This window comes from Xiphias gladius, chromosome 17 (genome assembly GCF_016859285.1).
Source record: "Xiphias gladius isolate SHS-SW01 ecotype Sanya breed wild chromosome 17, ASM1685928v1, whole genome shotgun sequence".
Lineage (NCBI taxonomy): Eukaryota > Metazoa > Chordata > Actinopteri > Istiophoriformes > Xiphiidae > Xiphias > Xiphias gladius.
Window position 1 is genome coordinate 9,576,809 of NC_053416.1, and position 13,192 is coordinate 9,590,000.

The window sequence follows — 13,192 nt, forward strand, 5'->3', positions numbered from 1 at the left end:
ACACCATTGGCTAGTTCTCTCACTCAAATTGTTCAGCTGAACCAGATCAGTGGGCAGTAACAAAATCAATCTGATTGGCTGTCCAATCACAATTAATATAAAAACGAATATCTAAAATCACAGCAAACCAAAAAAAAAAAAAAAAAAAAAAAAGAGATAGAGAGAGAGAGAGAAATAAGAATTTCTCTGTTAAGACAAAAACATGAGAAAGCAAGTCTCACAACAAAATCAAAGTCAAAATGACAGCAGTCTTTAAGACATGTTCTCCCTCTTACAGAGGTCGCTGTGGCTGTATCCAACTTTAAAACCGATCATTTTGTAACAGGGCCGATGGATGGACTCATCTGCAGAGTTGTTGGGTCAAATCATCAACAGTGAAGCTGCTGTTGGCATCCAGTTATAACACACCCCTGTGGGGGGGGGGCTGCATTATTTTATGGCCTCTTTACAGTTAGCTATAATCAAATCTATCCTGGATTAGCACTGCGGCAAGTCTACTTTCTCTCTAGAATCTTGCTTGGTGAAAAAAAAATTTCTTCTTGGTTTGTTAAATGACTGAATTTTCTTCTCTCTGCACATTCTGTTTGCTGAAAGGCAGATTTTGCGCACAGGAGCAGCAGTGTAAAAGTACATAAAGCAAGCTCAAAGTAAACACTGTGATTTCTTGAATGGCTGAAATTGCAGCGCCAGTCGCAGGCGGGAAGCATCTGAATCCTTCAAGTTGATCGATTAAATGCAGAGAAAGAGCTCTCTGTCTGAGTGTTTGTGTGTGGATTTGGCAAAGAGAAGTGAAAGTGTCTGTCTGGTTTGGCTTGTCTGTGTTGGCTGGATTTGACCCTGTATGAATCCTGCAGCCTCTTCTTCATCATCATCATCATCATCATCATCTCCATCATCGTCAGGTATTCTTCACATTATATTCCTTCATTAATGACCAAACTTCATAAATAGAAAACCCCTCATGTAGGATACAGATAGAAGATGATTATCACACGTTAATTGCTGCACAAAAGAGAAAACAAATCAACAATCACTCAAGGGAGGAAGTGGAATCTCTCCAAAATAAATACACTTCCAGTGTCCTTGGAGAGTCATGATGTAGGCGTGGCCATTCTCCTATAAAAGCATCAAGGTGTACAAAGTCTAAACAACTTATTTCCTTGCAAACATTTGTTTTCTTGCAGTTGTTTTTGTGTTAGAAAGGGCCTGAGTTGGGTTTGTTCCTTCAGATAGGGACAGCTGCTTCCATCCCCGACCGGAGTATGACTCGCACTCAAATCCTCCGCCAGGATCGGTGTTAGTGTGCTTGGTTCATCTCGCACACGGTCGCACGCACACACACACAGTCATTTTACTCACACCTTTACATGGGTGGGACGATCATTCCAGGGATTGCTGTCGGGTGGAGAAAGAAAAAAAAAAACAGAGGGAGAGCAGGGAGGGGAAAAAAGAGAAAAAAACTTTTTAAACATATCCAAATATTTTCATCGTCATAAAAGTTCCCTCATAAATACATCAATATGTTTTCCCATCTGTGCAGCTGTGTGGCTGCAGCAACATTTAAACATCAATAGACGAATAAATCAGTAGAAATGAGTGGGGACACGTCATCTAAGTTGGCTCTTAGTGATGCTGCTCACACACAAACACACACATTTAATTCAGCGCGGGAACAGTTGGCTTATTTTACTGTATGTTTGTATGTGTGCCTAACAGATTGCATCATGACGCATGTTGTATTTAAACCCAAGGGATGGGTGTCAACATGTGAGAAGCAGAGCCCAGCCCAAAGTGACACACGCACGAGCACAGAGTGGACGGGAGAAAGAATTAAATAAATGGTTTTATATTTCATGGGAAGTGAAAATTGCAAAACAGAACCAGCTTGTCATAACTCTACAAAATATATCGTTTCAGCCAAACCTCAAGTTTTTTCTGTTTTTCTTTTTTTTGTCTCAGGTACTCACGAGCATGCACACACACACACACACACACACACACACACACACACACACACACACACACACACACACACACACACACACACACACACACACACACACACACACACACACACACACACGCACACATCCTGTGGGGCAGGTATACTGACAGTATAAACTGTCAAGAGAGTTGAACAGCTGTCATTGTTGATCGCTCCCTAGTAAGCTGCCAGTGTGTGATCACCAAGTGTGTGTGACTGTAAGTGGAGTGTGTTTATTTCAGCTGTGCTTTGAGGCTAAGCTTTGAGTTCCCACACCCCCGCACATGCTCCCTCTTTCTCTCTCCACACACACACACACACACACACACACACAACTAAACAAAGCCAGTAATGTTGAGAAGTAAAGTCACTGTGCCAAATTTCTTTTTTTGTTTCTGTAAATATCCAACTTCCTGTCTTTTTTTCCCAGCCAATCGGAAGACAGAGAGGAGTTACCAGGCAACAGAATGGCTTTATCTGTGCTCTGATGAGTGGTGGATGGAAAAATTAAGGAGGCAGAGGATGGAGAGGTGATGGTCAGAGCACGGGAGTGAGAAAAAAAGATAGACAAGGATGGTAAGACATGAAGGAGACATTGAGGTGAAAAAGTAGGAGGGTGACTGAAGGTTCATTCAGAGGCAGAGTTTAAAGATGGGAATTGTTCAGTCTATTGAAAGTTGTGAATGTAATTAGTTAACAGAGTGGAATCAAGAAATAGGTGAGGAACATACTTCAGGTGAAGGCCAGGCCTTGTAGAGAGCTGGCTGTTGAGTACTTGCTAGAGTCCACAAATGTCTGATCTGGTAGAGAGGCAGAGAGACAGGGACGGAGGAATGAAGAGGGAAGGGTGAAAGTTCATAGGAATAAAAAGAAGAAGGGTTAAAAGTCGAGAGAAAAAACAGGAAAGAGAAGAGAAAAATTGTTAATCCAAAAGGTGAAGCAGCACGTAAAGCAAACTTGGATAAAAATGTTCTCAACAGAAAAGCTGTTCATTTAAAAAGTTTAAAATTACCTATATTTAATTACATCTACACGTAGAATCCATTGCAATTAGTGAATAATAACCACATTTTTTTTTTAAATAATGCTGCGAAAACAGATGGGGGATGATTGGGCGCACAAAGCGCAAGACTTGTGTCCGTCCTCTACGACCGTCAACATCGGTTTTAGCTGTCGATATTTCAAATTGTAACCACAGAACAGTCAAAGAAGACAGTCATGACTCTGACTCAAACTAGTTTTGATGCAATCATACGGGTCTTTTTGGAAGGCACTGAGTTATTATTTACCCATTTCATTGTTTTGGTATGAGTATTGTTTGAATTTTATTTGCATTTGTTATTTAATATCACCACGTTATTGGGTTTCCACAGTGATAGAGATTACAAAATGAAATTCCAAAAACTAAAGGATTGCATGATAATTTTTCTGCAACGTGAAGTCCAGCAAGGTGTTGCATTGGCCATTGGCATACATGCAAGCGCTTGGGAAAGCCCGTTCTTCCAAATGGGCTGCCTGGATCGTATTTTACTGTCTCACCAGTACATGAAACGACACGCCCCCACCAGCGCAGCCCCTTGCGTTACTTTGACACAAAGCAAATCTCTATCTGAATGTGGTCTTAGAGTTGGATATTAAGTGAAACGTTTACCTGTGTGGATTGCATGTTAACAGAAGTGAGCAGGTCCGTATAGTGGTCAGATTCTTTCACAGTCTCCATGTATTGCCCGTAATATCCAGTTCTATTTCACTCAGTGAGTTTTTGTTTTTTACTTCAGCAGTAAGTAAGTATGAACTATTTTCATAGTAAAAGTAAAACTGTACTTCAGAAACCCTTATACATATGAATAGAGTAGAATAACATGACAAGAAAACTCTCACTACAAGATTGCTGTTTTCTGTAGACCAACAAGACTGAGAGTCTTTTGTCACGTTAGTGGCTCTCTTAAACTAATGAAAGGCTAACATTAGCATGCAAATAGCATCATCAGCATCATCTACTGGGGAAACCCTCCCTCTAATGCGTCCTCTGACCGACTCGCTGCTGTTATGGTAAATTACCTTGGAGCCCATTGCCGTTGGCGCTGGTACATGAGGGCGGAGGGGAGGAGGAGGGCCTGACCACTGGAGCGAAGGCGGACTTCTGCTTAACGGCCGCCGACACCATGTTGGCCGGAGAGAAGGAGAAGACGCCAGAGGAGGAGGAGCAGTTGGAGGGGAGAGAGGTGGAGGAGGCCATAGTGGGACTGGACGGGACAACTGGAGTGGTATGAATGAATATTAGGAGGGAGGAGAAGAATAAGGAGAAAGAGAGAAGGAGGGACGTGGGGTAAAGAAGAAACGGGTTGATTGAAGATGAAGGTGAGAATAAAGGAGAGACAATTTATGGTTACTTCATAAAACATGATTCTCCAATTTATTATTTCATCAGTTACATTAGAAATTCTCCACTTTACGCGAGACATAAAGTACATACATTCCATGGTTTTAAGATGTTATGTCAAAGAAAATTGACATTAGCTTTTGATATGCAAGAAAAAGAGGCTTGAAGTTGGTTAAAAGTATGTGGACACCCCAGTCCACATATTATTATGTTCTTTAGTTGGGGGTGTTTTCATGGTCTGGATGAGACCCTCGAGCTCCTTTAGTTTTGTGTCTGTACACAGAGTAAAGTAAGGTTCATAAAGTAAAGTTTGATTTGCGTGTGCAGAGCCCTGCCCTCAAACCCATCCAACATTTGTGGGATAAAATTTAACCAACCAGACGCCAGCCAGGCCGTATCGTCCAACATCAGTGCTCAGCCTCACTGAGCAAATCCCTGCAGCCACGTTCAAAAATCTTGCCTTCCAATAGGAGCAGAGGCTGTCACAGCAGCAGATTAATGCCCAACTGTTCAGGAATGAAATGTTCCACAATCACGTATGGATGTAATGTTTTGCGTGTTCACATACTTTTGGCTATGTGGTGTATTATATAAATGAGGCTCAAAGTGTATTTTATGAGAACTGACATATGAAGGTTCCATTTAAGTCTAGTTTTTCCAAGTCAAGCATCCACATCCACATCCACCTTCATCATCATCAGTGAGGAAAACTTCCCCAAACAAACAATATATCACAACTCTCTGTCTGTATCCATTTTTTTTCCCTCCCTCTCCCTCTTTCTCTTTTGCGTTCTGTTAAATGGAAAAGAGATGCAATTAACCAACAGAGAGAAAAGAAGTGTAGCTGTCAGATGAAAGGCAGCGAGGGAAGGAGGGAGGAGATGGACGGAGGACAAAATGAAGCTATGGGCGGTGAGTTGGTGATTGTTTTTGAAGACGCAGAGACAGAAAGCCCCATGGGGAAATCTCCACATGGCAGATCTGAGATTTTCACTTTTTGTCCACAGACATCTTGTGTGTGTGTGTGTTTGACTGAGTATGTGCACACGAACATTTTTTATCTATGAGTGTGTGGGCACAGTATGTAAGCTTTGCAAGCATGTATGTATGCTTGTTGGGTGAATGTGCACATGTGCACTCACTAGCATAAGGCGAGTTGGCTGCAGAGCCATTGAGGAAAGTGGGCGAGCCTCCCAGGTTGGTCATGCCTGCGTTGTTGGTGTAGCCGTTCATGGTGCTGGTGACTGAAGTGTAACTGGTCTGCTGAGGCGTGGAGCTGGGCACGTAACCGTGAGGAGACACGCTACTGCTGCTGCGCACAAAACCTGCAGGATACATGGTGTAGAGGAAGAGGAGCAGGACGGTCAAAGGGATGTGAACGCACATCATTCATGATACAAATCTGGCCGAGTTCTGTGCAGGTTGAGGTTGGAAGTTTTTATGGAACATGTTCAAACATGGGTCAACTTTAACTTTTAACTTTGGAAAAAAAAATGCTGAGCAGTGGAAGCGTACAGTATGTGGTGATCAACTACTAAATGAATAAAGTTTTTTAAGGAAATACCTAGAAGGTTTCACGTTTACAGAGATCACACAATGGCTGCAAGACTTTGTTAGACACTAAACAAAATGTCATCACAACAAAGTTTTTTATTTATTGATGCATTTTCTGTAACAAGAACACAAAGACAGGAAGACAAACTCATTGCTGTCAAGATGAATCCCCACTATGACAGACTCTAAGATCTCACCCTGATTGGCCTGTGAAGGTTCGGAGACGTTGACGGACAGCTGCCCGGTGAATGAGTTTACCCCCATCATGCCGGTGTGGGTGGAGCCAGAGAGCTGGGTGTGTCCGCGTGGTACGCTGTAGAGAGCTTCTGCGATGTCCGCCGCACGCTTCAGGATGATCTCCTACAGGAATATGAAAATGTAAAAGAATAATTACCTTGAAATTGAGAGCTAAAATAAAGCTTTCACACTTCTTCCTCTTTCCAAGTGGATGTTTGCTTCTTACCTGGTTATTATGGGGCAAACCATAGAGGGCTTCCACCAGGTCGGCTGCTCTCTTCAGAATTACCTCCTGAGACAAAAAGAGAGACAAGAAATAGTTAGAATATGCTTCAGTTAGTGTGCAGAAAACACGTGTAGCTTTCTTGTACTCTTTCTTCTAATGTCTTCTTGGGGTCAGAGGTCTGAAAAAAACATCTAAATCATAATTCGCCAATAAGTTAGATGAAGCTGTTAGATGAACATGAAGACACACATGCAGGCTGGTTGCAAAGAATGACACATAAAAGTTATTTTAAAAAACTGTGCAATCTAACCTTCCCCTCGTTCCTCCTCCCAACGCACCATCAACCAACATCCATTTCACCGTCTATTCGCGATACACAAATTGTTGCTCAATCATTTTAAAGGCAGATAATCTGCTGTCAAGTCAAGTGCTTTTATGTGTCTAAATGACATCTTAAAGTGACAGGTATTTAAAGTATACTCTACAGCAAATCTAAAGTGCTCTGTAGTCTCTTCTGCTGTGCACTGCTGTTCCTATCAGACCACATTTATCCCATGTGGGCAGTTTTGGTCCTGAGCAGCTCTGTTGCTGTGACAGTCCAGACAATCCTTCAACATTCCATTTCTTTTTTCTTATATTGTGTATTATTTTTAGCAAAAAAATGTAGTAAAGGTGAGGAACTTTGTGAAAAGAAGAACTGGATTTGGCTGGATTTTTATTCACCTTTAAACTCTTATGGTGGAAGGTGTTATTCATTAGTCCTGAATTTGATGTTTTTATCTTCCGCCTCAATTTCTTCATCTCTGTTTCTCCTCCATGCTCTTCTGCCTTCCCAGTCCATTTTCACCTCTCTCTCCACCACTCCCTTCTTCCCACTTGGCCTCCACATTGGGAATTGTCTTTCTTACTTTTCCCACCCACTAACACCTTTACAATTCTCTTTTTTTCAGTCTCTTTATTGTTCCTCCTCTCTTCCTCATCCGCCCACTCTCTCGCTCTCTCCCTCTTCCACTTGGCTCCCACCCCGGGGTCTAAGGTGTCTTGTTTAACAGTTAATGTGTTGTCGTTTCCACAGCGTGAGGCCGCCCAGCGACAGAGAGAAAATTACTCTGTGCTTCACAGTATTAACCTGCACTGTGTGACACACACTCATGCACACACACTTATGGTTGGCTGCATGTGCGCTCCCCTGTGATTTTGTGCCTGGTGGAACATATTGCCTCTCCATCAGTGTGTGTGTGTGTGAGGATATGTGAGGTCACAGAGCCAGTCAGCAGTTTTAGTGTGCCTGTCCATGGTGCTAAATTCAATCTTTTACACATTATTACGGCCAGGCTGGCTCTCTGTTAACCTCTCATTATTAGACTGGTGAGCTGAGCAGCTCACACACACCCACACACATACACATGCAGACACACACGCTAACACTCACTCACAGAAACCTGATCCCGAATGTTCGAGCGGTTCCAGTAAGGCAGTAGCTGATAGACGGGAAGGGAAGATGATCCTCTGGTAATATCATCATTATCAGGTCTGCAGGCTTCATACACTACATCACTCAAAGCCCCTGACTGCTGGGATCGATGCACTTTGAATACTTTGCCTGGTTACGTCTTTCATATTTGGACACGCAACTACTCACATCACCTTATTAATCTCTCTCAGGTTGCGTCTGTAAATAAGAGAACATTGTTCGTCAGATTACCTCCTGATTAATACATATGAATAACACTCCCAGCTGCATTGTGTTGATATGAATGAGACTAAAAGTGTTGTCGAAATTGATTAAAAAGTCTAAAATAATCCTGCTTTGACATCCTGAGGGCTTGAACCTGTGTCAGTAGGACAGCCTGCAGCAACAGCGAAAATACATCTGATTATGGCATCAGAATTAAAGCTGTTTCATGTTTTTAGTCAAATTGAGGACTAAATACATCTTTCAGGCATAAGTTCAAACTCTTGAACTCAGTTTGATTTGATGATTTGTGTGTCAAAAGATGTCTGTGTCTAGACTACAACTGTAATAAATTTGGTTGAAAAGTAAAGGTGTTTTACATGTGTAAGTTTCAACATTGTTTTAAGGACTATATTTAAATCAAGGGGTCCTTAATACATATTAAATTATAGTCTTTTAAAAGCAGTATACTGTATGTTATACTGTATGTAACTAGGCCCCATTTACACTCATCATTTCATGTGTCTCGTATCAGGATAAAAATCTAGATGACATTTAAAACACTTTTATTTACATTTAGCCACATATAGAACATCTCTATAGCATCTCTCTTGGTCGGATCACAAATCTGATTGCAAATTCGTCTTTGTTTTCTCAGCTACACGTAAATCAGGGTCGGACCTCCTTCAGTTCAGAAGGAGGTGGTAATGCTCCTGAAGCTGTTTGGTAACTGCACAAAACACCAGAAAAGGAGTAACTTCTGCAGTGTAGCAATTTAGCCACAACAAGAACAGCTGTCCATGAACCAACACAAAGATATTAATGAATAGTATTTCCGAACCACGATGCCTCAATGCTTCTCACCCACACAGATAATTTAGCAGTTGATCCGATCAGGGCTCAGATAAAAGCTACAATAGACTGTATGTATTGAAATTGCTGGAGCTGCTTTTTTCTTGTTTCTTTAATGAGACACAGAACAATGGCTAATTTTAATATGACTGTTATCACAGGAGAAAGACGAGAAAGATATTGTAGAGGATACTTCAACAGAGCACTGACTGACGTAGTTACAGTTCAGGGGAGTGAAGATTATGTAAGTGTCTTGGAGATATGGAAGCATTTACATCTTTTCAACATCTGGCTAGAATGTGTCTAAAACCACATCCCGAGGTGATTCAAACAATCAGATTTCAGTCTGTCTTGAATGTTTCTTGGATGCATTTACACTTAGCTTTGTTGAGATTGGACAGCTATATGATCTGCCCAAGATGCATGAACCGACTAAGTGCAAAGGTTCTAGATGTCTAAAATAATTCTAAAAGAATTTTTCGACCAAATTTAGAAAAGGTGGAAAGGTTCATTCTTGACCTAGCATAAATAGCAGTTTGACAAAATACTCTAAGTCCACTTACTATATTTTTTCAGCTGCACCTCACAGATTTCATCAGTGAATAAAGTTTGCTCAGTAAGTTAGTGGACTTTGACACAAAATAATCTTATTTTGTCAAATTTATTCCAGTTTTAAATCCTAGATGTCTAGACATCTATTACATGCAAGTCAATCAACTGCTTTCTGGGTTTACACTGAGATAATGATAAATTATGACAGTAGTGTGACAGAAAGTGAAATTGAAATGTTTCTTTTTTAATCACAGATTCCTGCCATTTTCTTTGATTCCTGTAATTGCTGCAATAAAACCTGATTTTAAAGCTTTAATCTCTAATGTTTGCCTTTATTCATGTGATTGCCCTACATTGTCTTTATCCGTTGTCAAATATTTATGGAATATATGCCTGAGAAGTACTTGTCTGTCATTTCCATTTCATGCCTTGTCAATCTTTAAAAGTAATTTTCAAGATTCATGTCCTTGATTGAGTTTATTTAAGTCATCCTCAGGATTTTTTTAACCTTTAGTATGATCTATTTCTGTCTGTTTCAGGTAAATATGCAGACAGTCAGACAGAGAAAGAGGGGATGAGTGAAAGAAAAGACTGATCTGTTGGCAGAGAGAAAGAACAACAGGAGGTGTCTAGGTGCTTTTACTGTCTGAGTTATGACCAGCCCTAATGTGATAACCATACATTACACATACGCACACAGACACACACATGTTATATGCATTAGTACCAGGAAATGCTGAGCCGACTATCTGTGGGGTCAGATGTGTGTGTGACGTGCGTGTGCCAGGCCAGCACAGACATGACACACACATGACTTATTCCTCCCTAATGCTGGTACATTAGGCGCTTGATCCGCTTCTAATGTCCCATTAGGGATGCCGTACATGCAGGGTCACACCTTGCACAGAGATGATGTCATATTTTACATGTGGGCTCAGAGGGATGTGGGGCACAATCACACACACATATATAACGGTATTGATGTGGGCGCACACACACGCAGCCTCTGGGGGACATCTTCTCATGCTAATACGTTTTGAGATAGTTTTAGGATGTGTGGTTTCGGATTTCGTCTCTTCTAAGTGGGGATCTGTGAGAGAGAGAGTTTCATTGTTTCATGCCTGTGTGTTCCTGTAGCACTGGGATTACTCATATTGGTGATGCACATGACATGACCTCATTGCGATGCATGACATCAAAATGAGTCGCACTGCGATGTCAGCTGAGTGAGTCACAAAGGAAGTCACCGGTCTAACGGGGGTGACACACACTGGTCAACCTCCCGAACCTGAAGTCCTTCGCAGTGAAGAGCTGATTGTTAACCAAAGCTCATGTTGACCTCGACCTGAACTTTACCAAACCACAGACGGAAGACATTTCTAGATACAATAATTTAAAAAAAATATATATAATAGTTTTGGATGTTGCCAGGTAGGGCTGACACTGTTGTGAGTTTACAGATTTGACTAATCAATCCAATCTTGAATTGAATAATAATTATTAAAAAAACCAAACATGTTTTCAAGATTGCAATTCATAGGATGTAAGCAAAATGCCAACATGTAATTTTAGACCAATGAACAAATATTTTGTACAGCATCCATTGGCAGGAACTGGCGGGTGCTTCTACTAAAAACACAATTGTAAAGAGGCAATTAGTGCCAAGACATAACTTTTTATTTATTAAGTTTTCAAAAAATAATGTGAAACTTGAGAGAACCCTTGTTCTCCTTTAGTGCTGTTTTTTTCTTCCGCCATTTTTCTGCTGCAGTGAAGAGACACTGCAAGCCAGGAGGCGTGATTGATTTCTTTGTGCATCCAACAAGGCATTTTTGCCATTTACCCTCACAGGTGGTTAGTGGAAGACCAGAGAAAAACTGCCTAACTTGTGACTGTACTGAGGGGCTCCAGGTCTGACAGTGTGTAACTGGGGAAACAGCTGGACTCCTCAGTCCACCAAAGCTAAGATAAAAACAAAAAGACGACAAAAAAAGCATTGGAAAAGTCTCTGATTCTCCAAAACTAAAGCCCAGCAGTCCCACACTGTTCCATATAACTTCAAAGAGTTCCCCAATAGCTTTAAACCGGACAGTGAAAACGCAGTCTTCAGGCTGCGCATATCACTTTATTCAGTAACTGTATGTGCACATATGGATAGGTGCTGAAGAGATCACTGTGGCACAACGTGGCAGCTGAATACCGGTGTGTGTGTTGGTGTGTGTGTATGTGTGGCCAGGAAAATCCCCTGAATGTTCACTGAACAATTATAGAATTGGCTGTCTGCTGGTAATCCTCTCATACACTCCACTGCCCCGTCTGTCAGTCTGTCTGTCTGCCTTCTTTATAGTGCTGGCAACAAACTCTTATAACTTCAATAAAAGGGCCGATCGATAATCGTGACGAGCAGGCAAGTGTGTATGCGTGTGGCGCCAACCAAAACACCCCGTATGTTCTATCAACCACCCACTCACATCAACACACACACACACACACACACACACACACACACACACACACACACACACACACACACACACACACACACACACACACACACACACACACACACACACACACACACACACACACAATAACCTCCTCCCACAAAACAAACACAAGATTATTTTCACATGCATCCAGAATCCAAGTAAAAGCAGATAAAATTAATACATGTACAATCTCTCTCTTTCCTTCTCTCTCGTCCTCTCTCGCTCTCTGTTTCTGTCTCACACACAAACACACACACACACACACACACACACACACACACACACACACACACACACACACACACACACACACACACACACACACACACACACACACAGAAACACAGAAACACACACACACACAATAACTGCTGGTGGGCAGCAGTAATAAAGTCTCAAGGTTCGATCGACCACTAGGCTACACATTGATGAATTACCCAGCAATGAACACATATACAATACACACACACACACACACACACACACACACACACACACACACACACACACACACACACACACACACACACACACACACACTCACATACAGAGCATCTGCGCTAAGAAACAGCAGCAAAAGGAAGATACAACAGTAAGGTGTCTAACTCAGTGTCGTGTGCTCTGAGAAAGTCTCATTTTAAAAACTGTTAGTCATTAGGAATGTTAGGAATGTTTTTTTTAGTGTGTCTGTGTGTGTGTGTGTGTGTGTGTGTATGTGTGTGTGTTGGAAGGGTAATAGGGAGAGAGATGGGTTGAGACCAATTACAAAGAAAAAATGGGATTACAGACTTGTTTTCCTGGATGTTTCGTGACTCAGTGATTGTCCGTCGTAGTTTCTCAGAAGATGTAGGCCCCTTTTAGAGTGGAACTATTAAAGAATTTTCCATCTTGTGCTCTATGACAGAAAAAACAGTGGCAAGTACCTTTGATGATAGATCACGGTCTTGATCTCATCATGAAGGAAAAGCTCTGCAAGTTGCCCCATGTTTGGCTCCAATTACCCTCTCTATCACCCTTTGGTTGGACCTAATACCTGATCAATGCATTCAGCTTCTCTGGTTGCAGCAGTTTGATAGTTCTCATTGTAGCTTTGTCTGAAAGTATTGCGTGACATCATGTTGCTCATAATAAACTTGACCGGTCATCCATCGGAATGAGAAAAATACATTACCAAATAAAATAGGCCCAGATAAATGCTTTATAGTGGATAAGGGTCAAAAGTGATATCTGGTTCTTAAGG

At 41.5% G+C, this 13,192-nt stretch overlaps 1 protein-coding gene across 3 annotated transcripts in view; it reads right to left on the reverse strand.

Moving 5' to 3' along the window:
* Positions 1-417: 417 nt before the first annotated feature.
* LOC120803050 (transcription factor COE1-A-like) overlaps positions 418-13,192 on the reverse strand; it is a 96,781-nt gene continuing 84,006 nt past the window's right edge. The window contains exons 12-17 of one of the 3 annotated variants that reach the window (XM_040151341.1): positions 6,385-6,450; positions 6,119-6,281; positions 5,510-5,692; positions 4,046-4,243; positions 2,716-2,784; positions 418-1,395 (exon numbers count right to left, since the gene is read on the reverse strand). In XM_040151341.1, the coding sequence (XP_040007275.1) occupies positions 2,717-2,784; positions 4,046-4,243; positions 5,510-5,692; positions 6,119-6,281; positions 6,385-6,450 (678 nt within the window). In that variant the 3' untranslated portion in view covers positions 418-1,395; position 2,716. The remainder of the gene's footprint in view (positions 1,396-2,715; positions 2,785-4,045; positions 4,244-5,509; positions 5,693-6,118; positions 6,282-6,384; positions 6,451-13,192) is intronic. The other 2 variants (XM_040151342.1, XM_040151343.1) reach the window with 2 other exon arrangements.